Source organism: Scardinius erythrophthalmus (genome assembly GCF_964197995.2).
Source record: "Scardinius erythrophthalmus genome assembly, chromosome: 17".
NCBI classification, from domain to species: Eukaryota; Metazoa; Chordata; class Actinopteri; order Cypriniformes; family Leuciscidae; genus Scardinius; species Scardinius erythrophthalmus.
The window spans coordinates 38,771,656-38,799,225 of NC_138237.1; the positions used below are offsets into that span (position 1 = coordinate 38,771,656).

At 38.7% G+C, this 27,570-nt stretch overlaps 1 protein-coding gene across 3 annotated transcripts in view; it reads left to right on the forward strand.

The window, feature by feature from the left end:
• rapgef6 (Rap guanine nucleotide exchange factor (GEF) 6) overlaps positions 1 to 27,570 on the forward strand; it is a 185,733-nt gene that overhangs the window by 44,723 nt on the left and 113,440 nt on the right. For all 3 annotated transcript variants that reach the window (XM_081390392.1, XM_081390393.1, XM_081390391.1), the window contains exons 5-6: positions 8,608 to 8,677; positions 16,046 to 16,183. In XM_081390392.1, the coding sequence (XP_081246518.1) occupies positions 8,608 to 8,677; positions 16,046 to 16,183 (208 nt within the window). The remainder of the gene's footprint in view (positions 1 to 8,607; positions 8,678 to 16,045; positions 16,184 to 27,570) is intronic.

The window sequence follows — 27,570 nt, forward strand, 5'->3', positions numbered from 1 at the left end:
ATCAGTGGGGTATTAGTGGAGTGTCGGTGGAGTATTAGTGGTGTATCAGTGGGGTATTAGTGGAGTATCAGTGGGGTATTAGTGGAGTATCAGTGGGGTATTAGTGGAGTATCAGTGGGGTATTAGTGGAGTGTCGGTGGAGTATTAGTGGTGTATCAGTGGGGTATTAGTGGAGTATCAGTGGGGTATTAGTGGAGTATCAGTGGGGTATTAGTGGGATAGTAGTGGAGTATTAGTGGAGTATTAGTGTTGTATCAGTGGGGTATTAGTAGAGTATCAGTGGGGTATTAGTGGTGTATCCGTAGAGTATCAGTAGAGTATTAGTGGTGTATCCGTAGAGTATCAGTGGTGTATTAGTAGAGTAGTAGTGGGGTATTAGTAGAGTAGTAGTGGAGTATTAGTGGAGTATTAGTGTTGTATTAGTGTTGTATCAGTGGTGTATCAGTGGTGTATCAGTAGAGTATCAGTGGTGTATTAGTGTAGTATTAGTGTTGTATCAGTGGGGTATTAGTAGAGTATCAGTGGGGTATTAGTAGAGTAGTAGTGGAGTATTAGTGGAGTATTAGTGGAGTATTAGTGTTGTATCAGTGGTGTATCAGTAGAGTATCAGTAGAGTATCAGTGGTGTATTAGTGGAGTAGTAGTGGACTATTAGTGGAGTATTAGTGGTGTATCGGTAGAGTAGTAGTGGAGCATTATTAGGGTTGGGAATCGTAAGACATTTTCCGGTTCCGGTTCCGATTCCGGTTCCCCCAAACGATTCTGGTTCCGGTTCCGATTCCCATTCAATACAAATTATTAAAACAACTAATAAAAAATTAAAAATAGTAGTAAGTGGAAAATGCACAATCCTTTTTGTGTTTATTTCTTATACTTGTCAAATGAGTTTAACAGACTGGTAATGTCAACAAATTCAACATTATTTAGCAATTTTTGCAAAAATAATACATTTTTCTGAAGGAAAATAAATATGTCTGCATTCTCTAGGATAATTTGGGACCTCTCCTATAGCTTATTGTATCTCCAGCAGTGGAGAATACCCTCTCAGAAGGGGTAGAATATGCTTGAATACACATAAGATCCAGACAGGTAAAACGTAATATTTCGATTTGAATGATTGATTCATAAAGACTTCACTTCATTACTGGATGAATCAGCGCTCTAGCAGTTAAATAAACAGAACTGCATGCATCTTGCGGAAGAACATTGTAGCCGGAGCTACTATAATGTTACCAAAGATTCTATTTCAAATAATAATAATAAAATAGTATAATAATAATAATATAGTAGCAGGAGCTACTATAATGTTACCAAAGATTCTATTTCAAATAAATGCTGTTCTTTTCAACTTTCTATTCATTGAAGAATCCTGAAAAAAACATTTCATTTTCAACATTGATAATAATAATAAATGTTTTTGAGCATCAAATCATCATATTAGAGTGATTTCTGAATGATGCTGAAAATTCAGCTTTGATCTCAGGCATACATCCCATTTTAAAATAGAAAACATTATTATTTTAAATTGTCATAATATTTAACAATATTACTGTTTTTTTTGTTTATTTTTTTCAAATAAATGCAGCCATGGTGAGCATAAGTAACTTCTTTTAAAAACATAAAAAAATCTTACCGATTTAAGAGAGATAAGAGTCATATTTACAAAAACAATTCATCACATGTTTTTATTTCAGTTTTATTTCAGAAGCATCATACAGGACTACATTCTCTTGAATAAATTATTCAATAACGAATACATGTTTTAACAGTCACTTGTCGCCACCTAGTGGAGAAACAATGTAATCGATAAATGCATTATTTTAAAGGTGCATTAAGCAAGTCTCTGAGTTTTTGCAGAACTATGCCCCCTCTGGCGGCAAGCGAAACTGCAGCCAGAGGTGTGCACGATCACGGACAAAAGTTTTCTTTTTTTTATCTTATGTGGAGTTTGCGTTGGTGTTTGAAATGAACTATAAGCAGGTCTCTTACAATCCATCTTCTACGGAGAATGCCGGCGAATACACAAACCTGCCAGGCATAGCTATGTGAGCGTGCCATGAACGCGCATGACGTCACGCCCAGTCTAAAATTCCGGCCCGAATCCCTCTTATTTATTTTACTTTACAGGATTATAGAGACAATCTCAGTGATCAGAGAAGGGCTCATTCAGCCCATCAGGCAATTGTTTAAGCATGTATGGGTTAGAAAACGGGTATTTTTAACATGAAAAGTTGCTTAATGCACCTTTAAGCAGCAAGTTTCTATCAAAAGCTGATTTACTCTATTTTGATCGCTATCGTAGAGATCGCGTAGAGAATAGACAGACGAATTGGAAGAAGATTGTGTGTGTGTTTGAATGGAGATCACAGTCTTTTAAAGATGAATTGTGCAGCTCTACTGTCTTATCTCTCTCTCAGTATATGAGGAGTGCGTTCAGTGCTTTCAGTCTCACGTCTCTTCCACACGTCCACTTAAAAAAAAGGGATATTACGTCACTAAACACTCAGATAACGACACATTTCATCCTCTGTTGGAACGAAAGTGGCTAACTTCTGTCAACATCATCTATAAGCAAGGACAAAAATAAAGCAATTTAATTTGAATTAATATCGATTCTGGAATAAAAAAATCGATTTTAAAATCGTAAACAAAAAAATCGCGATAGTTAGGTGAGTCGATTTTTTTCTCCCAGCCCTTATGATTTACATGATGTGGAAATGGAAAACGTAGATGGAAAATTTGGCAATTTTTGTATGAATAAATCAAAAGTAGGGCTGTACACATAATCAAATGGTGATATGTATAGTAGTGTCTGTTAATATTAAAGAGTGCTTTTGAAACATGAAGTCTACATGCAGTGTGTGTCTCAGTTTGCTCTCCTACACATTGAAGAACGCGTGGCGCTCGTCTGCGTCTCACTATATGAACACATGAACTCACAAGAGTCTCTTCTCCTGCATTTCACCATTTCATTTGAGAACTGACTCACACAAACTCAAAACTCTTCACAACAATAAATTATGACAAATATATTACTGAATATGCTTCTCAAAATATTAATAATTAATAAATAAAAAAATGTAAGGAATATCTCACAGTATCTTTTCCATGATTTAGTTTAAACTGTAAATGTGTTGTGCAGGACTTTTTCTGTTGTTTGCTAAAAAATACATTTGTTCAAAAATCGTAAAATTGGTAACACTTTACAATAAGGTTCATTAGTTAACATTAATTAACTACCTTAGTTATAACACGAACTAAGATTGAGTTAATATTAATTTAAACACTAGTACTAATACTAATTACTAATATGTTATTAAAATCAAAGGTTGTATTTGTTCACATTAGTTAATGCACTGTGAACTAACATGAACAAACAATGAATGATTGAATGTTTTATTAAAGGTGCAGTGTGTGATTTTAGCGGCATCTAGTGGTGAGGTTGTGAACTGAACCCAACAGAAGTTACGGTGGCCGACAGGAAGTGATGTCGTCGTCTGAGACAGCAGAGAGTAGCCAGTTAAACACTGAGGTTTCTTTACAAAGATAAATTAAGAAATTAGGTTTACTTGATTATTCAATAAAACGATATGTTAATGCGAATATTATTGTTACCTGTTCATCATTGTGTCAGTGTTTTATTCTTCACACAAAGAACAACACAGTGACGAAACGCGTTTGTCCGCTCAGGGCCACTGTAGAAACATGTCGATGTAAGGAGACCACGGTGTGTGTGTGTAGAGAGAAATGCTCATTCTAAGCTAATAAAAACATAACGGTTCGTTAAAGGAGAACTCCGGTCAATTTTAACATTGAGCTCATTTATTTGTACATTTGGAGTGCTGTCAATACAGAGAACAACGACAAAAATCGGTGTTGCCTACACCGAGTTATTCTATTTTTAAAATTTGCACCCTGTTGACTTCAATGGGGCAATGTTTAAACCAGCTTTTAGCCTCCTAACATCCTTGATGTGTCATTACAAGTGCCCAGACAATGTGTGTGATTCCTTCAGCGTGAACACGGGTCAATCTGACTGCAGTAGATGTGAAAGATATTAATAAAAATGAAGTTAATTCAGCCAGCGCTCATACCTCTGTTTACATCCTGTTTCCGTTAGAAGTCCACAGTAGTCGATTGCCGAGTTCATGCGCGCGATCATAGGTAACTAAGCAACAGTGGAGACTCAGACTGTCAGCTGTCAGCCCAGCGGATGACGGCGCTGTGTGGTGTTCTGAGAATATCAGATCAGATGGATGGATTTTGTAGTTAGTTTAGAGGAATATGAGAAAATGGTTCTATGATCGCGCGCATGAACTCGGCAATCGACTACTGTGGACTTCTAACGGAAACAGGATGTAAACAGAGGTATGAGCGCTGGCTGAATTAACTTCATTTTTATTAATATCTTTCACATCTACTGCAGTCAGATTGACCCGTGTTCACGCTGAAGGAATCACACACATTGTCTGTGCACTTGTAACGACACTTTAAGGATGTAAAGAGGCTAAAAGCTGGTTTAAACATTGCCCCATTGAAGTCAACAGGGTGCAAATTTTAAAAATAGAATAACTCGGTGTAGGCAACACCGATTTTTGACGTTGTTCTCTGTATTGACAGCACTCCAAATGTACAAATAAATGAACTCAATGTTAAAATTGACCGGAGTTCTCCTTTAAGTAAGGTCTTTATACACCACTGAAAACATAGTTATGTATGTGATATTGCATTTCTGTCAATAGATCCTCCTAAATATTACACACTGCACCTTTAACTAACATTAACAAAGATGAACTAATACCTTAACAAATGTTAACTAATGAACCTTATTGTAAAGTGTTACCGTAAAGTAAACCCCCAGCAACATTAAAATTCTATGAATTAAATTGATTAGACATGCCTTTTGATTGTTCAAGTTTAAAGGGTCTGAATGTGGAGTTCAGAAACCCTTGTTATTAGTGACACCGGTGGCCGTTCAGTGAAACTGCAGCAGACGCTTACTGTTCGCACTCGTGAACACGTAACACACAACAGACCGAACGAGACTCAAGTTCTGAACGAGATTCAAGGACCCGATGTACTCACGGAGAAGTACTCCACTTTTCGTTCTTCGTTCAGAAGTAAAAAGTTAGAAATACCTTTGCAGCGATATACTGTTAACTACGGCTGCGAAACGATTAATCACGATTAATAATCGCATCCAAAATAAAAGTTTGTGTTTACATAATATATGTGTGTGTACTGTGTATAATTAAGTATATATAAATACACACACATGCATGTATATATTTAAAGGGATGGTTCGGAGTAAAATCACCTTTTCACCATGCACCTTTGCACCATGACCTCGAGCCAAACCCCCCCCAGAAGCCTTTTTCCCCTTGGTTGAACATTATTAAAGTTAGAGCTTATTTAGAGAGATCAGCCGAATGGTTTAGTGCAGGCGCTAACGGATCCTAGGATGTATCCCGTAAATTACTGCACTAATAATGCCCAGAATGGCACCAAACTTCTACAGTCGTACAAATAGGTTCTGTACTCATAAAACGAGGCATTGGAAAGTTTGTAAGTACATCAGGAGTTTATTTAAATAACACTTGCCTGATGACTAATGCTACTGCTAACCTGGACGTCGACGTCACTTCAGTGGTTTGGGAAAAGCCCGTAAAAGTCCGGGCAGAAAGCGATGCAAAAGGATGTAGTGTGAGACTATAGTTTGAACTAATCCCTTTTCTTTGTGTGACACATTGACATTACCGGGGAAATACATAAAGCAAATTTGCCTGTGAACGCTTTATATAAATACAATATAGGTCTAAATCAAGGTGATCACTTATATCTATGTTATATACATCATCATATCGTTCAGCCCTAAAACTTGTGTTCCAATTATCCAACCATGCAGAATATTCAATGGTAAATATTTAATTGATGAGTTGTCAATACAATATATAACAATACAATATATAAGTTATGATTTTACCCCTAAATTCAGCATATTGACACATAAATGCCTGGATCCATTTGTTTCTGTGAATTGCAGCGATCCATTTGCTTCTCTTTTCTGTAGCTTTCGGAAGTGTGTAAAAATACACATCAGATTTCTTATCAAATCTAGTTGTACAGTCGATCTCAAAGCTCTTTCCAGTGTTAGATGTGTTTTGTGTGTTTTTTGCAGCTGAAAACAAATACCACTCAGTGTTTCTGCCAATCAGTGTGTGTAACCGCAGTGACTCCGGCCGACGGTGACGTCACACACACACACACACACACACACACACACACACACACACACACACACACTATTGGCCAGACTGGCTGTAGGACTAGCGCTCATCCACAGAGAGGAGTGCATGAGCTCGAACGCTCCTGACAGCTTTTCCCTGAATCTGACAGCAGGCTTCAGGCTCACTGGAGTGTGAAGAGATGTCAAAACAAACCTGACCTCTGACCCCCTCTGGCTCTGCTCACACACTACAGATATGACTGCACTGCGCCGTGATCTGAGAGAGAAACTGAAAGTCCCTTCCATGGCAGCACTGATGCCAAGCTCTGCCTGAGCCATGGAGAGGATTGAGGTTCATTTCAATATGATCTAAACATCTTTATACAATGTGAAGCGTTGTATTATTCACATGACTCGTTTACTACAGTGTTTATACACAACAGATCGTTGCCAATACTGTCCATATGAGCACTGTACTGCCATCAGCTGTGTGTTAGTGTGTGTTTCAGGTATTCAGCTGCTCTTGACCTGTAACAGGGTCACAGAACAGCTCACTTTTATAACATGTTCACTTCCAGTCTAGGCCACTTTACTATGCGGAAGTAAATCAGTTGTGTGTCTTTTGCTGTGTGACTTTAGTTCTGCTGTTTTTTTATTATTTTTTTTATTTTATGGCAATCTAGCTTTGCTTGTTTGTGTCAATGAAACTCGGACAGAATTTAAGTTGTTTCCCTTCATAAGAATATGCAGGCAGAATAATTTAGATTCAAGTAGGGGTTGGCGAAATAATTAAAATCTTGGTCTTTGTCTCAGAAGTTTGGTCTTTGCAATATCGCATACCCCCACTAGGGGTTAAACGACTTCAGATTTTTTTAAAGTCATCCGACATTTATGTGATGAAAGACGAGTTGACGTCGACTAGTCGCTGAGGACATCATTGATGAACAAATAAGCCTAAACCTCGAGCCGAGACTCGATCACGTGTTGCCTTGTGTACAGCTATGGCATCTGACACAGCGCTCCTACATAACAGCTTGTCCTTATCAGTTCTTTTGTCTTTGGGTCGTTATATTTCTCACAGATTTCTGCTTGCTCTAAATCAGATATAGATAAAGTAGCACAGTAAAGATTACATTTATAGGAATGCATTAGTGTAGAGAGATTGCAGGTCCTATCTTGCACCCAGCGCAATTGACTGTACAGCGACACACATGCTTGGCCATAATGTAGCGCGTGCACAACACACACACACTTTGCTTCTCTCATCTACACAGAAGCAGCAGTTCACATTTTTGCAAACCATACATAATTACAAAGAAAAATATTCCACACGAGGGAAATCATTGTTGTGTCCATGAAGATGTGAAAAAATAGGCATAAATCTAGCTTACACATTTACCCAAATTATTATACGCCTGTTTAACCGAAGCTAATCTGGGTGTGTTTCTCCATCCCCAATGTCACTTCTCTGTGTTTTACGGCCCTGACGAGAACGTCGGTCTCCTCGGCTGTGAACCGCTCCTGGCAAATCCGCCATTATAATAGCAATCCGCCATGGAACAAGCGCGCCTGCTCTTAAAGGGAATGTGAGATGACGCTCTGATTGGTTTATTCCACGTTACACCCAAACCACACCTATGAGTAATGAAGCGACTTCAGACCAACACATTTTAGATTTGCGCCCACAGTTACTTGCGTTTCGCGTTTCATACTTGCGCTTCAGACCGTTAAAATAGGGCCCTGCGTGTGAACCTGGTATCGTCTCTCTAATAGTGAAGCTGTGTGTTGTAGTTACTATGAAATGTATGCTAGAACTTTTCAGCTTCAAATCTGATACTGTGCCTGTTCGACAGGGAGTTCCTCAGGGTTCAGTGTTGGGCCCAGTTTTATTTAACATTTAGATGCTTCCGCTTGGGCAGATTATCAGGAAATATGGTCTTGGGTATCACTGTTATGAAGATGATACGCATATTTACATCACCACTAGTCCTGATGTCTATTGCTCATTAAAGGTGTCATTGGATGCAAAATTCACTTTTATATGGTGTTTGCATTTAAATGTCTTTGCAGTGTGTGGACACAGCCATCATACGGTTATTATCGCATGTCGTGGCATCGCGCCATGTTGCGTGTAGTTAGGACACAGTGTTAAAGTCGACTAGTGACTAGCGACTTCTTCAAGACGTCCGGCTGTTGAGTGTCTCTTATGGGCCATCATGTAAACGCCCTCACCAAGAACTGGGGCTCATCATAATTGGGCATTACTTAACCATATAGACTGTCTTTGTGGAAATAAAAACGTGGTTTTCTGATTGTGACTGAGATTTGATATATGTGTGTGAGATTTGTTGCCCTGATTCGTGTCTCTCTGTGTGTCTGCAGTTTCGGGACTCAGCGTGGAGGAAGAAGAGGCTGTGAATGCATCACTTTAGAGCCGTCTGAGATGATTGTGGTGAGTGGCGTGTTACACACACATCAGACGTTCAGACTGACAGCACATAGACTAAAGCAGTCGAAACGTGCTTCCTTGAAGGAGTAGCTCACTTCAGAATGAGTTTCCTGATAATTTACTCTCCCCCTCGTCATCCAAGATGTTCATGTCTCTCTTTCTTCAGTGGAAAAGAGTTTTTGAGGAAAACACTCCAGGATGTTCCTCCATATAGTGTCTTCAATGGGGTCCAAAGGGTCGAAGGTCCAGATGTGAGTTTCAGTGCAGCTTCAAAGTCTCGACACGATCCAGCCGAGGAATAAGAGTCTCATCTAGACAAACCAGCGGACATTTTAGAACTAAATAAACATTTATATACTTTTAACCACAAATGCTGGTCTTGCACTAGCTGTGATGCGACACACATTAGGCAATCAGGTTGAAGAAAGAAAAGAAAAACATGAACATCTTGGATGACGTGGGGGCGAATAAATTTATTAGGAGGTTTTAATTCTGAAGTGAACTAATCCTTTATTATCATATTCCAGGTTTGATTGTGTTCACTTCATCAGTGACAATTTCCTCTGAAAACAAGTTCCCTTTTGGAATAATCTTAACTAGTAATCATAAGGGCTGGGAGAAAAAAATCGACTCGCCTAACTATCGCAATTTACTTAATTTTTTTACGATTCTAAAATCGATTTTTTTTTTTTACTCCAGAATCAATATTAATTCAAATGAAATTGCTTTATTTTTGTCCTTGCTTATTGACGAGGTTGACAGAAGTTAGCCACTTTTGTTCCAACAGAGGATGAAATGTGAGTGTTTAGTGTCGTAATATCCCTTTTTTAAGAGGACGCGTGGAAGAGACGTGAGACTGAACACACTCGCACTGCTCATATACTGAGAGAGAGAGAAGACAGTAGAGCTGCACGATTCATCTTTAAAAGACTGTGATCTCCATTCAAACACACTCGCGATCTTCCTATTCGTCTGTCTATTAAACCTGACAAAATCAAATCGCAACATTCAGATCTGTGTTGGCGCAGTCATGAAAACAGTCTTTTCAACCTCATAGTTTCATTATTTCTGTGATACAATAGTTCAAATTATCATAGAAGTACTGGGATAAAAGTTTAAAGTTCAAATATGAACACTGATGTCTACGATAGCGATCAAAATAGAGTAAATCAGCTTTTGATAGAAACTTGGCGCTTAAAATACCGCATTTATTGATTACATTGTTTCTCCACTTGGTGGGGACAAGTTATTAAAGAGAATGTAGTACTGTATGAAGCTTCTGAAATAAAAGTATGATTTAACTTTTCCCGATGGTCTAGTGTTAAAAAAATTGCTATATTTTGCAATATCGAATTATTGTGATTAGAATCACAATTCTAAAAAAAATCGGTACCCAAGTATCATGATCGAATCGGGAGATTGGTGTATCGTCCCAGCCGTAGTAGCCATCAATATCTATTTAGTTATTGTTTTAGGCGGCTGTTGTGCAATCTCTCTCGCCAATGATTAACTAGTTAACATAACAAGCATTACAGTCTGTTGTCTGATGTGTGTTTTCTTCCTGTCAGTCGTGAGATAGAAAACTACAACTAACCTCAAGACAATATAAACCATTTGCAACATCCCGATCACTTTCTTCTTTTCTTTTCCGATTCCTCCATCAACGTTGTCTTTGGTCTCTTAGCCTCCCAGAACATGACATTTGACAGTCAAACGTATTAGAAGAACTAATTTTTCCAACAAACTACTAATGTAAAAAACGTACATGAAGTTTAAACGGTACACTTTTTAATAATGTCAAATTAAGTTTTACTTGGTACATTTACTAGTGTATTTTTATATGTTTTAATAATTAGTTGTCATGCAACTGCTTTGATGTGATACTGTCACAATATTACTTTTGAAATAAGTTTAAAGTGTACCGCTGACAAGCATTTATGGTACAATAAAATGCACTTTAATGTCATCCCATTGATAAAGTGCATTTTATTGTACCATAAATGCTTGTCAGCGGTACACTTTAAACTTATTTCAAAAGTAATATTGAAATTACTTATAAAGATGTTCTTAAATGGGTCAAAAAGCACTTTAAAGTTGCATTTAATATAAATTGAAACTATAATACATTTGCATTTAATTGCAAATACATGCAGTTATGTTTGGTCAAAAACATTACATTTAGTTCAGTTCTCGCTGAAAAAAATCAGTGTCTCCCCAGGGTAGAGCTGGAGTGTGTGTGTAATAATATATTGTCTTATCTGTCGTTCTCCAGCGTGGTTTAGGAAATGAACCATTACATGAGCTTTATCTTGCATGGGCTGATGGTCATGAACTCTCACTGAAAATGAAAGCTCAGTGTTCATCCCTCTACTAGCTCTCTCATTGGCTGTCCCGAAGTAAACTAGCTCTCTCATTGGCTGTCCTGAAGTAAACTAGCTCTCTCATTGGCTGTCCTGCAGTAAACTAGCTCTCTCATTGGCTGTCCCGAAGTAAACTAGCTCTCTCATTGGCTGTCCTGCAGTAAACTAGCTCTCTCATTGGCTGTCCTGAAGTAAACTAGCTCTCTCATTGGCTGTCCTGCAGTAAACTAGCTCTCTCATTGGCTGTCCTGAAGTAAACTAGCTCTCTCATTAGCTGTCCCGAAGTAAACTAGCTCTCTCATTGGCTGTCCTGAAGTAAACTAGCTCTCTCATTGGCTGTCCTGCAGTAAACTAGCTCTCTCATTGGCTGTCCCGAAGTAAACTAGCTCTCTCATTGGCTGTCCCGAAGTAAACTAGCTCTCTCATTGGCTGTCCTGGAGTAAACTAGCTCTCTCATTGGCTGTCCCAAAGTAAACTAGCTCTCTCATTGGCTGTCCTGGAATAAACTAGCTCTCTCATTGGCTGTCCTGGAGTAAACTAGCTCTCTCATTGGCTGTCCCAAAGTAAACTAGCTCTCTCATTGGCTGTCCTGAAGTAATTAATGTGTTGGCTCTTCTTAGGATGTAGATGAAGGTCGGTGTGTATCAGAGTGTTTATGCCACAGGACCTGATGGGAAACATGCGGTTCGATGTTCAAATTCATTTTTAATATTCCTTTTTCCTTTTTTGTTTTTACTTCTTACATGAATTAATGTCTACAGATTAACTTAAATCCTCTAAAGTAAAAAAAAAAACTCTATACAACCACTGGCTTTTTTATTTCCAATCATATTTTATATAATTTTAAATACATATTGCCAACAATTAAGCTTGTTTAACAAATATTAGAAGTAAAAATTAAACATTTATAAGTCATTAAAGTGTGATGGACCAGTCTCTGTTGTGCCGTTTCCACCGTAACGTCTCTGGATCTCGTGTTTCACTCGGAGCAGAAATATTCCATAACCTGTCCATACACAATCAGTGAACAGTTCTGAGAACAGATTTTAACATCATACGTATTTATATTCTGTATCTTTTTGGATAAAATCATACAATGTTATGCAAGGCATCAGGCGTTTCCATCACGTGAAAAGACTGATGCGACACTCGTGACTCACATCGCACCCCTGTGTGTTGCTTTGCATACAATTATACGATATACAGCACAATAACGAATTTATAGATAAAATAAAATGTACAGAAACCTGTCTTTTACCGAAGACATGCACCATTTTGACGGAGCTGCACTGCTCTCTCCTGAAGAGGGCGCCAAAAGCTCGCAATAAATAACTCAATCCCTGGGTTGTTACGTCTGACCCAAGATCTGGGTAACACAAAAACTACACAAACACTGACAAAATAACCCCAAAAAATGACCCAAATGGCTCAACCCAGGATTTGGGTAGAAAAAATAACCCCAAAAACCCATAAAAACGCAACACAAGCCCAGAGCCGAACGCTGAGCTGCGTCTCTTCTGTCTCCCGTCTCCCGGATGATTAAACCCGGCACACCCCGTGTCCTGAAGCGCTTCAGTTTCACACGGCCTCGTTCAGACGGCTGCTCTCTTTATAGGTAGATAGTGCTGGACATATCTGGATGTTTAAATTACATTTTATTCATCAAAAAGCATTGTGTAATTAATCGAAATCATGAAACTTGTTCAATTTTACACCAAATTATTAACAGTTTAATTACATTCTTACTGTTTTATTTTTCACATTCCATTTTAGTTTTACCCAGATCTGTGCTTTCAGATTTTGTTTTGTCTAAATTAAATTTTAATGGTTTAATGGTTTAAGCAAAACATATTTATTTAATTGAGTTCATAAAAACAACATCATTTATTAATTTGTATACAATAGTAGGGTCCTATGAATTATTATTATTTTTTTTCTGTGTTGTGTATTTAAAGTTTTCTGGTAATCAAATGAAGGCATCAAACATTAATTTATCTTATAAACAAGCCCTTTAATTTTTAGTCAAACAAGTGCTACACAACAGAGGTTTACTGTTAAAATTAAAACATGGAAGAAAATTAGTTTTAATAATAACTGCATTATTATTATTAGTAGTAGTAGTTTTACATTAAGATGCACATTATACTGTACAAGAGTAATATATTTCCATCGCAGTTTCTCTAAGTTAAACCACATTTGTATTGGTTTCTTGGTCTTGCCGTGCAGACCTTCTTCTATGATGTGATGATGGTTTCTCACACACACAAATACAAACATGACACTAAAATAATGCAATAAACATTCATAGATGCAACATACCCTAATGCATAACTGATTATACAGAAAGAAAACATCACAAGTGAGCTTCCACACAGGGAATTCTGGGAATTTCAATTTATGGTTTTTCACTGTAAATTATAATAATACTTTTTTACATACAAAAACTGTACATTTAACAGTATTTTGCTGAAAAATGACATTGAATATCCCATTAGATCTATTAGTTTTTCACTATATTTGTTAAGGGACTAACTAATCAACAGGTTTTTACTGAAGCGTTTTACAGTCGTTAGAATTATGATAATTGTGTACACTGCAGTGATTCCCCAGCTGACCTACAGGGGGCGCCACCACTCTCTCACTCCAGCTGGTCCTCTCAGGTCCTCACACAGTGCTTGTGTTGTTTCCACCTTCCTCTTCTGTTGACTTATTTATCTTAAAGTCATCCTTATTTTGAATTATGTGTCAAGGTTTTTGAATGACCTGCATTAGGCAGAAGCACAGATAGACCCCATACCCTTTTGACCTCTGACCAGATAATTGCCCTTTTTGCAAGACCTTTTTTTAGTTCATATTTTAGTTTTTGTCTAAATGTGTCCCGTGGCATCAATCCTCAACTCAGCAAGTTCCCGCCAACATACTCTTAATAATTTTGCGAGACCACACGAGGCTCTCCCACTGATGTTGTTTGACAGTGTTGACGTAAAATAGCGTTGTGCAAGGTCGTACATGTCACCAAACTTATTAAAACTCCCCCAAATTTCAGGACATGAATTGTCCTTGTATGAGTTATTGTATTTTCTAGTATATAGTATAGTATAATTAAGCAATATCACACAGAGCAAGAGCGCTGTTTTCTCGAATATCAGCACGATTGCAAATATGAGTCATTTTGTATCTGTTCAATAAACAATAAGTTGATCGTGAATTGATCATTTTTAGACACAGCGTTGTCAATTTTGACTGATTTACTCTATTTTGCCAATGAAAATAGTCCAAAACAAAGCAGAAAAGTGTCCCAGCAACACATAGCGGTGTTTCGTTCTCTAATGATTCACCGTTTATGAACAAATCGGGTGAGTCAATGATTCAATGACTCAGTCATAAAGTCAGTGGACACTCATGAATGAATCAGCTGGTTTGAACGAATCGGTTGAACGAATCATTTTATTTCCCCCCAACATTTCATGTCATATCACACACACAGACACACACTAGGGCTGTCATTTTTGTGAAAAAATCCTGTTCGATTTTTGAGACATAAGTGTTCATTGATTCGATTGTAAAATCTATTTTCCATGTCTAAAGACGTTTCCATTTTAAATGCCAAATACAGGCAAATCCACGGACAGCTAACAGGCATTAGGACGAACGTAAAGAGGGCGCTTGAGACGCGCACAAGTCAGCAATATTCCTGATGATTTATTGGCGTGAAGTTTCGTGTTAAGTGACAGCCCTAACACACACAAGCTCTTGAAGCTCCGCCCTCTGTGCAGAGTATTTGCATTTAAAGGCACACACATAAACTGCACGTTTTTGCTCGCCCTCAAAAAGTGACAACTTTAACATGCTATAAAAAATATCTGTGGGGTATTTTGAGCTAAAACTACACACACACACACACACACATATACACACACACACACACACACACACACACACACACACACTCTGGGGACATCAGAGACTTTTTACATCTTGTGAAAAGCGCATTATAGGACCCCTTTAATAACAGCACAGTGACTCCCAGCATTCTCAGCTGCTTCATACTAATTCACTGGAAACATCGGTCACACAACTCGAATGTGAAGTTTAACACTGGCTGGTTTTAAAGGCCTTGTCCCCACTAATACGTTTTGCTTTGAAAACGCATCTTTTTCTCTCCGTTTTGTCTTCCGTCGACACAGAGACGGCGTTTTTATGAATGAAAACAAAGCTTTTTGAAAACTCTCCAAAGTGGATAGATTTGAGAACGGTGTGTTTGTGTTGTAGTGTGGACTGACAAACCGGGGGTATTTAAAAACAATGACGTAAGTTTAGTCATGTGACGCTGTTGTACCAATAGATACTCGTGTTTATGTCGGTATTGTGCCTGTTATGTGCCGTTCACTTTCACACATGATGATATGTTAGTTCACACACTCTTCATATCAGTCCTGCAAAGATGACAGAAACTCACTCACATCTGCTGTCCTGCGGTGAAACATGAGAGATTTAGTGTTTTAGACCAAGCCTATAATGGTCAGTGAGAGCGACCCGGACGATCAGTGAACGCTGAGATATTGAGATAAATAAAATGATCCTGTCAGAAGAATTGCATGATGTCTGGATTATGTCTGCATCATCTCAGTGAGCTTTGATGAGGGTTTACGCGTGCGCTGTAAGCTGAATTTAGCGTTTTCTGTAAACGCTAGTGTGGACGGAGAGCGCTTTTAAACGAAGACGGCGTTTTTAAAATGCACCCGGATTAATGTAGACACAGGACATGCTACAGAGGCTCCTGTTGCTTCAGCTCGCAGAGGATATTTGTGTATTACGGCTTCCTACAGGAAACTGTGGCCTGACTGCAGTTCTGCTGTGCGTCGACACACACACTCGCTTTCTCTCGGCCCGCGACTCTACGAATGCCGTCCACATGAGTCTCCTGCGCCTCCACAGGCTCTCGGTGGTCTGGAAGAACTGGATGTTCAACCAAGATGCTGAGGCTTCTGACGCCGGCTCTTCTTCGCAGGTGGAGAACGCCAGCGAGAGCGACGAGGACGCTCTGCAGAGACACGGACCTCAGAGACACTCGCGACGGCGCTTTCATAAGGTGAACGCCGGAGGAGAACGACAGCTCATCGTAGACGCTCAGGACGCCTCGGACACGGTAAGAGCTCCAGTATAAGATCATTTCTAGAGGTTCAACTGTCTATATGTGACCCTGGACCACAAAACCAGTCATAAGGGTCAATATTTTGCAATTGAAATGTATATATGATCTGAAAGCTGAATAAATAAGCTTTCCATTGATGTATGGTTTGTTAGGACAATATTTGGCTGAGATACAACTATTTGAAAATGTGAGGGTGCAAAAAAAGCAAAAAATTGAGAAAATCTCTTTTAAAGTTGTTCATTTATGTTGGCGATTGTGCTGCATTCACTCACAAAATTATTTTTGTATATATTTGCGGTAGGAAATGTACAAAATATCTTCATGGAACATGATCTTTACTTAATATCCTAATGATTTTTGGCATAAAAGAAAAATCGATAATTTTGACCCATACAATGTATTGTTGGCTATTGCCACAGATATACCCGTGCGACTTGTGACTGGTTTTGTGGTCCAGGGTTACCTAATATGATTTCCAATGTCTGAGAAATGCCTGTATGTGGCGAGTTCAGCACGCTCGTGTGTTGATGAGTTTCTTCCGCTGATATGATCTGTCCGTCAGTTAGGCTTCTCAGTAATCTGTTGGACACACTCCTCAGTTCTGGGAGACGAGGCTTTGTGCCGTTAGTTAGCAGCAGAGACTGTACTGTACTGTTTCCTGTGTCTGTGTCTGTGTGTGTGTGTGTGCGCACGTGCACTTTGTTTTTCTCAGCCGTTCAGTGTCGTGTGTTGGTGCATATACACACATTGAACTTCCAAGGCCAAAGAACATTAAACTACCCAATACAGTCTACTGTATCACATTTATATTTCTAAAGGATCAACATGATCAGTAAACCTGTCGCACAGTCTCCTCCAGTCCTTCTGTCTCTGATTAAGAGTTTTCTCTTTTATCAAGTAAAAGTCTTTTAGTGTAATTGTACAATCGTCCTCCTTCAGCTCGTGTGTTTCTGATGTCAAATCTGCTCTGATTTTATCAAGGAAACATGAGAATAACTTTCATATTGTTAGTAATATTTCAGACTGGCGCAGCTTCCGTTTACTTGATTATCATTTTTTAGAAAAATCATGAGTATCAAATATGATCATCAGGCTTTTGAGGAAGGTTTATTTATTCATCTCTCAATCATCAATGTATTGCAATATTTTTTTAAACTACACCGCTTTTGATCATCAAAACTAATCATTTAAAGCTACACTGTGTCATTTTTTTTGTTGATTCTTAGCAAAAATATATGTGCTCAATAATGTATATTTACTTCTTTCAAGTAATAAAGTATTCTCGTAAGTTTATAATCTGCCGTTGAAAGTACATACGGGTGAGGGGTTCGAATGCCGGTCGCCATGTTGCCCCTCCATCTTGAAACTACATTCGCCAAAGAGGGACATACCTGTAAATTCAAGCTTCGCCTTTCGCGCTTTACACTCAGTGACACAGAGACGAATGCGATGGGGAGATTACTCGCGACTGCCGGCAGATTTGAAAGATTGCTGATGGAGGATCACGCCTATTCTCGAGGACATGTCGCAGAGTCGCCGAGGAAGCGAAAGAGAGAATTAAAACGTCAACGCGACAGGCAAATCAGCAAGCCCAAAGTCAATATTGGAGTAACTTTTCCCAGATGGAAAGAGCTCATGAGGAGCAAAGATTTTAAAACGGACGCCGAAGTTGCCTGCTTTCTTCTCGACAGGTAATTCAGCCTATTTGTGTAAATTCTAAGTTTTATAGTTGCTTTGTCTAACCATAGCATGGTTGTGCATAACGTATAGTATAACTTGCGTTACTTTTCCTCACGTCAATGGTGAAGAAGTATTGTTTACCTTGTAACATAAATCTGTGCTGCGACGGATCACAGGTGATAGTTTTAATGGCGCAATTGGACGAAGTCGAACGGGAAGCCACATTAATCTTGGAATAATACGGCCACCGTAGGAGTTAAAACGCCCTCGAAATTGAAAGGAACAGAAACTAATATTCACTGGGCAGTCATATACAATTTTCACCGCTAGATGGGGGGAAAATATCACACAGTGTAGCTTTAAATATCATCTTACTAAGACATTATTGGCAGATATCGATATTTATATGCATTTTATGTCAGTGTCTGTTATGCTGCAACATTCTTGAATGTCCTAATTCTTTATTCTTCATAATCTTAAATCTTTATTATCATCATGTTTTAATTCGAATGAATGTCAAGTAGAGAAATTAACATACTTTCACATGGAGTGTTTGTGTGTGTGCGCATCTTAATCATAAGTTCATTCATCATTACTTAATTAGTAAATGTCATTCAGTGTTTTCGAGAGTTGCACCACATGACATTGATTTGGCATGCAAAATATAAGCAGTGTAACCTTTAAGATATTGTTTTTTATTTCCCGTTCTTTTAGTAAGACTTGTTTCTTGATGATGATACCAGGGCAGTTATTTGACCCCCAATAAATGTATTTTTGAGTACATGAATAGACAGGCCATGGCTGTGCGTTCAGTAATGGCTCAGCTTAGATGTGAAATGATCAGCAGTGAGAAAGTAAACAAGGGATGCAAACTAGAGCAGCGTGTTTGTCTGTGGTGTCGTTTCCTGTCAGACTAAAGCACGTCTGGGCTTCTGAATGTCAGTCAAGCTCCGATGGCTCTCCAGCTTCTGCTGTCACTGCTTCTGTGTTTCTCCATACGTCATGAAGAGTTAAAAGTTGGGGAACACTTTATTTTGAGGCTCCCTTTTGAACATTTTGTTGACTATAATTAACTACATGTCAACTCACTGTCAATGGAGTATTAGTGGAGTATTAGTAGAGTATAAGTAGAGTAGAGTGGTAGTGGAGTATTAGTAGAGTACTAGTAGAGTGTCTGCTAATATCTGTTGACTCTTTATTGTGATGCTCTTCAACAGACATTCTACTGACTATAAGTAACTTTACAACTACGTCAACTTATTCTAACCCTAACCCTACCAGTCTACTAATACTCTACTAATACTCCACTAATACTCTAGTAATACTCTACGAATACTCTACTAATACTCTACTAATACTCTCTACTAATACTCTAATGAGAGTTAGTAGAGATGTCGGTGCAATGTTACTTATAGTCAACAGAACGTGTTAAAGGGACCATCAAAATAAAGGGAAACCAAGGTGTGTCCTGAAGTTAAAAGTCTAAAATTCTGCAGCCACAACTGTGTAAGACTTCCTTAAAAGTGTAAACATCAGTTGCATGCTGGGAAACCTGTTTATTATGGCTGCGTTTACACTGACCATCTGTTTTTTTGGTCCCACCCCTTCCCTTAAAAAGTCCCCCTTGTAGTCAATAATTTTATCCCTTAAAACTCACCAAAATTACATATTTAAAAGTTTTTTTTTTTTTCGGAGATGTCTTCATGCCTTAAAATATCTTGAATGTAACTCGACACGCTTGCCTCATTTAGTATCCGTGGTTCTATGCAAATGAGCCCCGCCTCCACGCACTCACTCAGCTCAGAGATCCACTGGTTGACGATCACACGTTGATCTGATTGGTTACAAGGTAGTTTGTGACGTCAGAAACACCAGCGATTTCAAAGCGTGTTTTTGAGACTGTCTTTGGTTCACTGCAGTTTAAAGGAGGAAATATTCAGCAATGGGGTCGACTTATGAATTTACACATGGTTTGTCTTAAAGCAGATTAAAAACTCCACATAGACACATAAACAACTTTAAAAGCTGAACAGGGCGACTTTAAGACCTACTCGTATCTGACATCTGTTTACATTAATCTCCATCAAAACTAGAATGACTCCACGGGCGATCGCTTTTGATACAAGGAACATGGTTGATCCTTAGGTTTTTCTTAGGTTTTGATTTTATTTTATCTGCAGGTCATTAGATCTAGAATTCTGAAATAAAGTAAGTTTACGTTTATTTGAATTAATTTAGTGACCGTGCGTGTGTGATTACCTGCGTCTCTATACAAACCTCAAGCTGTGAGTTTAATTACTTCAAAAACAGCAACTTCATCACATCATTGCTGAGAAACAATGCAGCTTTCACTAGTGAAGATATGTTTTTAAATGTAATTCATGGAGCTGAAAACAAGTATCTGTGCTCCGGAATGGAAAGAGAATCGGATGTATGCGCTTATACGTAGATCAGAAGTTCATATATTGGATTATAACCACACTTGAATGGATGGATCTTTGTGTTTACTGTGCAACAACATCCGTCAGTGTCAGAGAGCCTGTGTCTGCTGTTGAGTCGGTGTTGAAATGACTCTGAACTGATAGTGACAGTGCAGTGTGTCACAACTGTGTCATTTGTGTATGAGTAGCATCGCATGAGTCAGCGTGATGGCTAACGTTATGTGTCATCGTGGCTCACTGACGCCTGTGTAGTTTTTGTGTTCAACTTGAAGAGATACAGTACGGCAAAGTGCTTTAATAGTAATACTCAAACGTAATGTTTCATAAGTGGTAATACTTGTTCTTTCTTCAGTCGGCATCACCTCTGTCGTCCTTTGAAAAGATCTTGAAACATATTTTCTGCCTCTGTAAGATGTAAAAACTGACTTGTGTATAATATAAGAGCATTTGCACTTTTTTAAAAATACACAACAAAAGGACAGAATACACATTTGACGTGTAGTGACATCAGCAGCAATCCACCTGTCACTCAAGTGGCCACACCCTTAATTATGCAGAACTTTAAGGCTTAATATCATTTAAACGGATGAGTTATACAAATATTCACCCCCCTTACAGTCGTCAAGAAGGGCAACATTAGCTATATAGACCAAAACCACTTTTTGTACCAGACTGTAAACATGTTTTTCTCTGCTGTAAAGTTGGGCTTTTTAACATGGGGGTCTATGGGATTGACTCTCTTTTGGAGCCTGTCTCTAGTGGCCAGTCGATGCACTGCAGTTTAAGTCACTTCAGTGTTGGTTTCAAGAGACACTGGAAGGTTGCCGCTTGGTTTTCAACCAGACAATTTTTTTTGGGAATGCACCAAATTTCCATTGCCAAAAAATTTGCCAAAAATGCATTCTAGGTGTGAGCAGAAACAGGTTAGACCCAATCGCTCTTTCGGTTATTAGCGCTTTAATATAGCGTCACATGTGCTTCATGAGGAGAGACGCTTGGCACAAAATATTAATAATTGATTAATATTGATAATATTAACTTGAGCTGGATAATGTCACTAACTTTACAACATCGACACTGTTGTTGAACTGAACTGAATAATGACTCTATTGTCTTCCGTAGAGCTGCTTTACAGCTGAAATTGAATTTGTTTCATAATTGATGAATTTTACAACATCAACAGTGTTTATTAATGTAAAGCTACCTTGAAACGTTCTGTAGTGTCTCAGTATTTGCCCATTTTCGTTTATCCGGGAGTGACGCGCTGCCAAGATGGCGACGGCCGGCTCCGCCCACTTTGGGCTTCAAAAATGCTCTTCAGAAACACTACGGGTGACATCACGCATATTTAATACAGTCTATGTTGAAAACACTGGAAAAGCCTAAGCATATAAATAGAGGTGGGAATGTTCAGACGCCTCACAGTTCTTGTTTCAGTTCATGGGATCACGATGCAAAAAAGGTTGTGAATGAATACTCCTTTACCCAATGCTTGTGTGTGCTGCGTATTTCTCTTAGCTTAGCAACACGCAAAGGACAAACTCCAGTGCAATCAACTGTGAGTCTCTTATGCGCTTCACGCTCGATATCAGTCAGTAGGCGCGTTTCCATTATAGATTGCCGCAAAACCTTTGCGATATTTTCTAAATGTCGGATAAAAACTATTGCGAAATGATGGCGATGTTATGCACCTGAAACGTTTTTCCCTCTCATGATAAGTCTTTCCAACAATCATGGCAACTGTTTGTATAGGTTTACATGTATCCCAGCCACCACACTAGACATTATATTTAATGGAAGGAGACGTAGGCGTTTTATCCAAGAATTAATGGTAAGGAAAATCCCTGTTATACTGAGAGCCGCTCATATGAGGAGTTTCTGGGTGTTTCTCCCTCAAATCTGCTTCAAGATCTTGATAAATTGTGGGATTTCTTAGTGGTTTAGAGTCCAGTATTCCCGTAATTCTTTTGTCTTTTATGAGTTTAATGAAGAACTCTGTCTCGTCTTCTGTCCATCCATTGCAGTCTTGCAAAATAATCCTTTTTCGAACTGTCTGAAAAAAACCCCATGCGAGCATAAAAACTTTTTTGCGATAAATGGGAGTTTTTACTAAATTTTCCATTGGCCGCATTTTCAATTTGCCCAATTTGAAGGGTAATGGAAAGACGGCTACTCATGAGGCTCCGCTTGAGCTGGACAGCTTTCATCATTAGTCTGCACGAGAGCGGCTGGAAGCTTCATGAGGAGAATCTCTGCTGTTTGTGCTGGAGGTCTAATTTTAGAGGATGACATCATGCCAGCCCTGCCCCCCCCCCCCCCCAGCTCATGTTTTCATCCACTCAAAGCAGAGATCATCTCTCATGTTGGATGATTTTCACTCGCTTCAGATCCCAGCACACTCTACAGGAAGTGTGTGTGTCCATGTGTGTGTGTGTGAGGAGCTGAGAAAATAGCAGGAAGTGATGTGTGCAAGCTCAGCCATGCAGGCGTTAACTTCCTAGCGCTGGACCTGAAAGTCCACCATGCAAACATAAACATCAGTCGTCATTTACTCATCCTCATGTCTTTACAAGCTCGTATGACTTTCTATTCATTTTATTATGGAACACAACAAGGAGCAACTTTGAAGAATTGATCCGCTTTTCTGGAGACTGAAGCGTTCACACGAAAGCATCATAACAAGAGTCCACGTGACTCATGCTGTCACTTATATCTCTGATTTCATTTCCACCATTTTTTTATTCAATTCAATCAATTTAAATCTTTAATTAGGGGTTCAAGCACGTAATTGTAAGGGTTTTTATTATTTTTCTTCTGCCGTAAAACTGATCGTGCAGACCAAACTGGAAGTGCTAGAGACTTGAAACTTGGCCAGATGTTAGGTCTCAATTTGGGGAGAGACTGATATTGAATATCAATAATTATAAAAAAAAAAAAGTTGAAATTTTGATTTACGGTCGTTAAGGTGCGCCAAAACGTTTGAAGTGGGCGGAGCCACTTTTAGTAAAATAACTATAGTTAGAGAACAGAATGAGATATATTCACCAAACTTGGTATGCATATGTATGAGCTCAATTCGAGGTCACAGTAATAAAAAAACATGGCGATTAGACACTTTTTTTTAGGTGCTATAACATATAGATTAGGCACTATAACAGGAAAAAAAACATGGAAATGGCTATAACCCCGCAACAGTTAGTCCGATTTACTTGAAAATTGGTATGCACTGTCTTTGTCCAAGGTGCCATGATAGCCTGTGAGGACATTGGCGTATCGCAAAAAACATGGCCACCATGGGCCAATGAAGTTTGAGCACTTTGTTTCGGCTCTTTTATCACGCAGTATTTCACACATCCACACAATATGCATATCATTTGATAGATCTCCTCATACTGAACAACTTTGAACCACTGCTGTCAATCAAATCGTTCATTAAATATTCACGATTATGTAAAAACCTACTTTTGCAAACTAGTCCTAGGTTTTTAATCAATCTGAATAAAACTAACACATTACAGTTCTCTGGACAGTCCAGATCCATTTGAACTTGAACTTTACCCTTTGGGTTGCTATAACAGGGTCATTTAGAAAATGGGTGTGGCCAAATGCACACAGAAGCCTGTAACTCCTAAACGAAAACTCGGGACTTCACGAAAATTGGTGAGCATATGCGACATATGGTTCTAAACAAGCAAGCAAACATTTATGAAGATCGAACCATAGATGGCGCTATAACTGTTAAAAATCTTTAAAAAAACATATGTCCTAAGTTAAATTGCCTATATTAGCTATAAAAGGCCTATTCCTTCTATGATTTAATTGGTTACATGGTTGCTAAATAAAATAAAATATATTTTTATACATCTCTGTCCATCTTGATGTACGTCACTTCTCAGACAAACCACGGCCCGATAAGCACGGACACATTTAATCAGTGAAAACAGGAAGCGTCCAACACCAACCCAATTTTCTTCATGCCTTAAAATATCTTGACTGTAACTCGACACCCTTGCCTCATTTAGTATATGCAGTTCTATGAATATGCAAATGAGCCCCGCCTCCACTCACTCACACAGCTCAGAGATCCACTGGTTGACGATCACACGTTGATCTGATTGGTTACAAGGTAGTTTGTGATGTCAGAAACACCAGCGATTTCAAAGCGTGTTTTTGAGACTGTCTTTGGTTCACTGCAGTTTTAAGGAGAAAATACTCAGCAATGCTGTCGACTTATGAATTTACACATATTTTGTTTTAAAGCATAATAAAAACACCACATAGACACATAAACAACATTAAAAGCTGGATTTTCACCACAGGGGGACAAATCAGGTCACTTGCTTCAGTTGAATGTTGCTCTAGTGAGATACTAGTGCACGTTCACAATGATTTTTAGTTAGCATGAGGAAACTGATATCAAGCGTGCGTGTGTTATTGTCACTGTCACTCTTCTGAAAGCTTGAGACAGTGAGACCCTTGTGCACACAGACTCATTAGTGAGTGTCACAGACGCATTAATCAGCCTCGAGACGCCACTGTCACACTGATGCGCTGTGTGTCTTAAATGTACGTTTCCTGAAGAAAATCTGAGTGGTGCTTGTAGTGGCAAAGCTGATGCTAACACAATTAACATGATGCTAACATAACGCTTATAAAAAAGGATATTTTTTTTTAGCTACATAAGGCAAACAGGTCGTTTTAAAGTATATTTAGATACCCAAATAAATTGTTTTTGTGTTTCATGCAGGTATTTTATATTGATAGATTTGAGTTTTTATTAATTTATTATAAAAAACATATAATTTTTGCCCCCCTGTGCGCTTCTGAACCAGCGCCCGTGACACTCAGTCTCTCAGAAAGGAAGCACATCCGTTGTGTCTGTCATGTTTACGCTCTACATCTGCACCAGTTCTTCTCATGTCCTCGGTGAACCTGCCTGAAGCTGTCGTTTCACAGGGGAACTTACAGTGGAAGATTTGATGTCGGTCGCTTTTTTTCTACTAAGAGATTTAAATGTCTACTCTATAAAAAAACACTGGGTTAAAAACAACCCAAATTGGGTTGTTTTCAACCCAAGGGCCGGGTAAATATAGGACACATGTTGGGTTAATTTTACCCAGCAAATTGGGTTGTTTATTTAAAGGTTGTATCAGCGATTTCAGGCCCAAACATAAATGATCACATTCATACAGGGACACATACCGACAGGAGGTGGGTGTTGTGAGGTTTTTCGAAACCTCACAACACCCACCCCTGTCGGTGATTGGTTGGAACATTATTTATTTTGGTTTTGAGTGGTTGGTGAAACCAACTGTTTTTGTGTGCAGATCTCAGAGCCTAGGCTGCCTACAGAGACGCGGTGTTGTGACGGCCTGCTTATGGGGCGGGCAGCTAGCGGATCGTTAGGAAAGATTAGATGAATGTGATCATTTATGTTTGGGCCTTTTTTGGGCCTGAAATCGCTGATACAACCTTTAACCCAGCATAATGGGTTGATTTAACCCAGCTTGTGTCGTGTTCAGCGGAGGAACTTCTAACTTCAGACCGCCGCTTTCACTCGGAGCAGAAATATGCGGAGACTGGCTCCATAACCTGTCCATAAACAATCAGTGAACAGTTCTGAGTTCTTATATTCTGTATCTTTTTGAATAAAATCATAACATTTTATTTTGTATGATGCTTTACAGCACAATAATGGATTTACAGATACAATAAAATGTAAACAAACCGCACCATTTTGACGCAAAAAAGCCTGCGATAAATAACTCAATCCCTGGGTTGTTATGTTTGACCCAAGATCTGGGTAACAATAAAACTACCCAAACACTGGGTTGTTATCCAAATACTGAAAAAATAACCCCAAAAAATTCAACCCAGGGTTGGGTAGAAAAAATAACCTAGTACTGCACAGGGTGGAATGGCAAAAGTTAATATTTTTAATATTATTATGTTTTTAAAGTAATATTTCAGGATGCAGTGTGTAATTTATTCTTCTGAACATTTCCCGTCTACCATTGGTCAAGCAGACAGATAGCCCCGCCCCCAAACCCATCCCATTGGTTGAGTCAGTATTATTGTGTTTTGATAGTGTCACAGTGTTTCACTCTTCAGGAATGCACTTGAATGTCTTCATATTTAAATTTTTTTAATAATTAAATCTCACAAGTTTTACTACACGCACATCATGCATGTTACATGAAAAAAAAAATCTCTACAACACAAATATAGTATTATAGCTTCACCAAGTCTCCCTGTGTAATATTTTCTGTCACATGGCACACTATATGAACAGCTCACTAATAGTTGACTCTGCATAAAGTGGACATTGAAAAAATATATATCACCATTTTCAAATATATGTTTTGGGAAACAATAAAACCATCTGAATATTATATTATTTTAAGCAAATGGATGTATTCTTGTTATTGCATTTATTATAATGTCTCAGTGGTTTGTTTCTGTGTTTTCTTGAAATAAATGAGCTAAATATGCCGTTTATGCCGAATCTGGGGAGATTTTTTAAGATTTTTGTTTTTAAAGTAAAATGTGAATTATCTGTTGTGATGGATAATACACCTAAAGTGTGTTGTGTTGGTCCCGTCTGCAGACGAGATGCTCTGAGCTCATGGAGGACTGCATTTTTATGCTATTTCTGTGTTCAGTTAATGTCCTCATACGAATGAACGTTGATTAATGTGTTTGATGAAACCCTGCAGAGACACGTCGTAGGATTCTGGTCTCAGGCATTGTGTGCAGTGTGTAGCAATCCCCATAATCCTTCACCCCAATGTGTGTTATGTGCCTCGCTCACTCCTCGGGAAGCTCCATGTGCTGCGCTCTGATTGGCTGCCTCTGAAAGAGATGATGTCATGCCTCAGCTTCTGAGCCGAGGGAATCGGATGCGCTTCCCAATGCATCCCATCATCAGAGTTCCAGTGCGTGCAGAAGAACATGACGTGTGTCATGTGTGCTTCAATGCCATTGTGTTCCCAGCATTCCTGACTTAATAACAGGATCAAGTGCCTGAGAGGTTCATCTCTTCCCCCCCTTTTTTTTTTTTTTCGCGCTCCTTTGTCACGCTCACAAAACACATTAGCATAACGAGTGCTTTTCACCATCCGCAGTGATTTACGCTCGTTTATGGAGTGTGTTCGTGCACAATGGACTTTTCTGATCAATAAAAACGCTTGTTTCCTCTCCTTCTCTTCAGGAGGAATTGAATCCCAATTCAAATGGAAAACAAGGTTATTTTTCTTACCC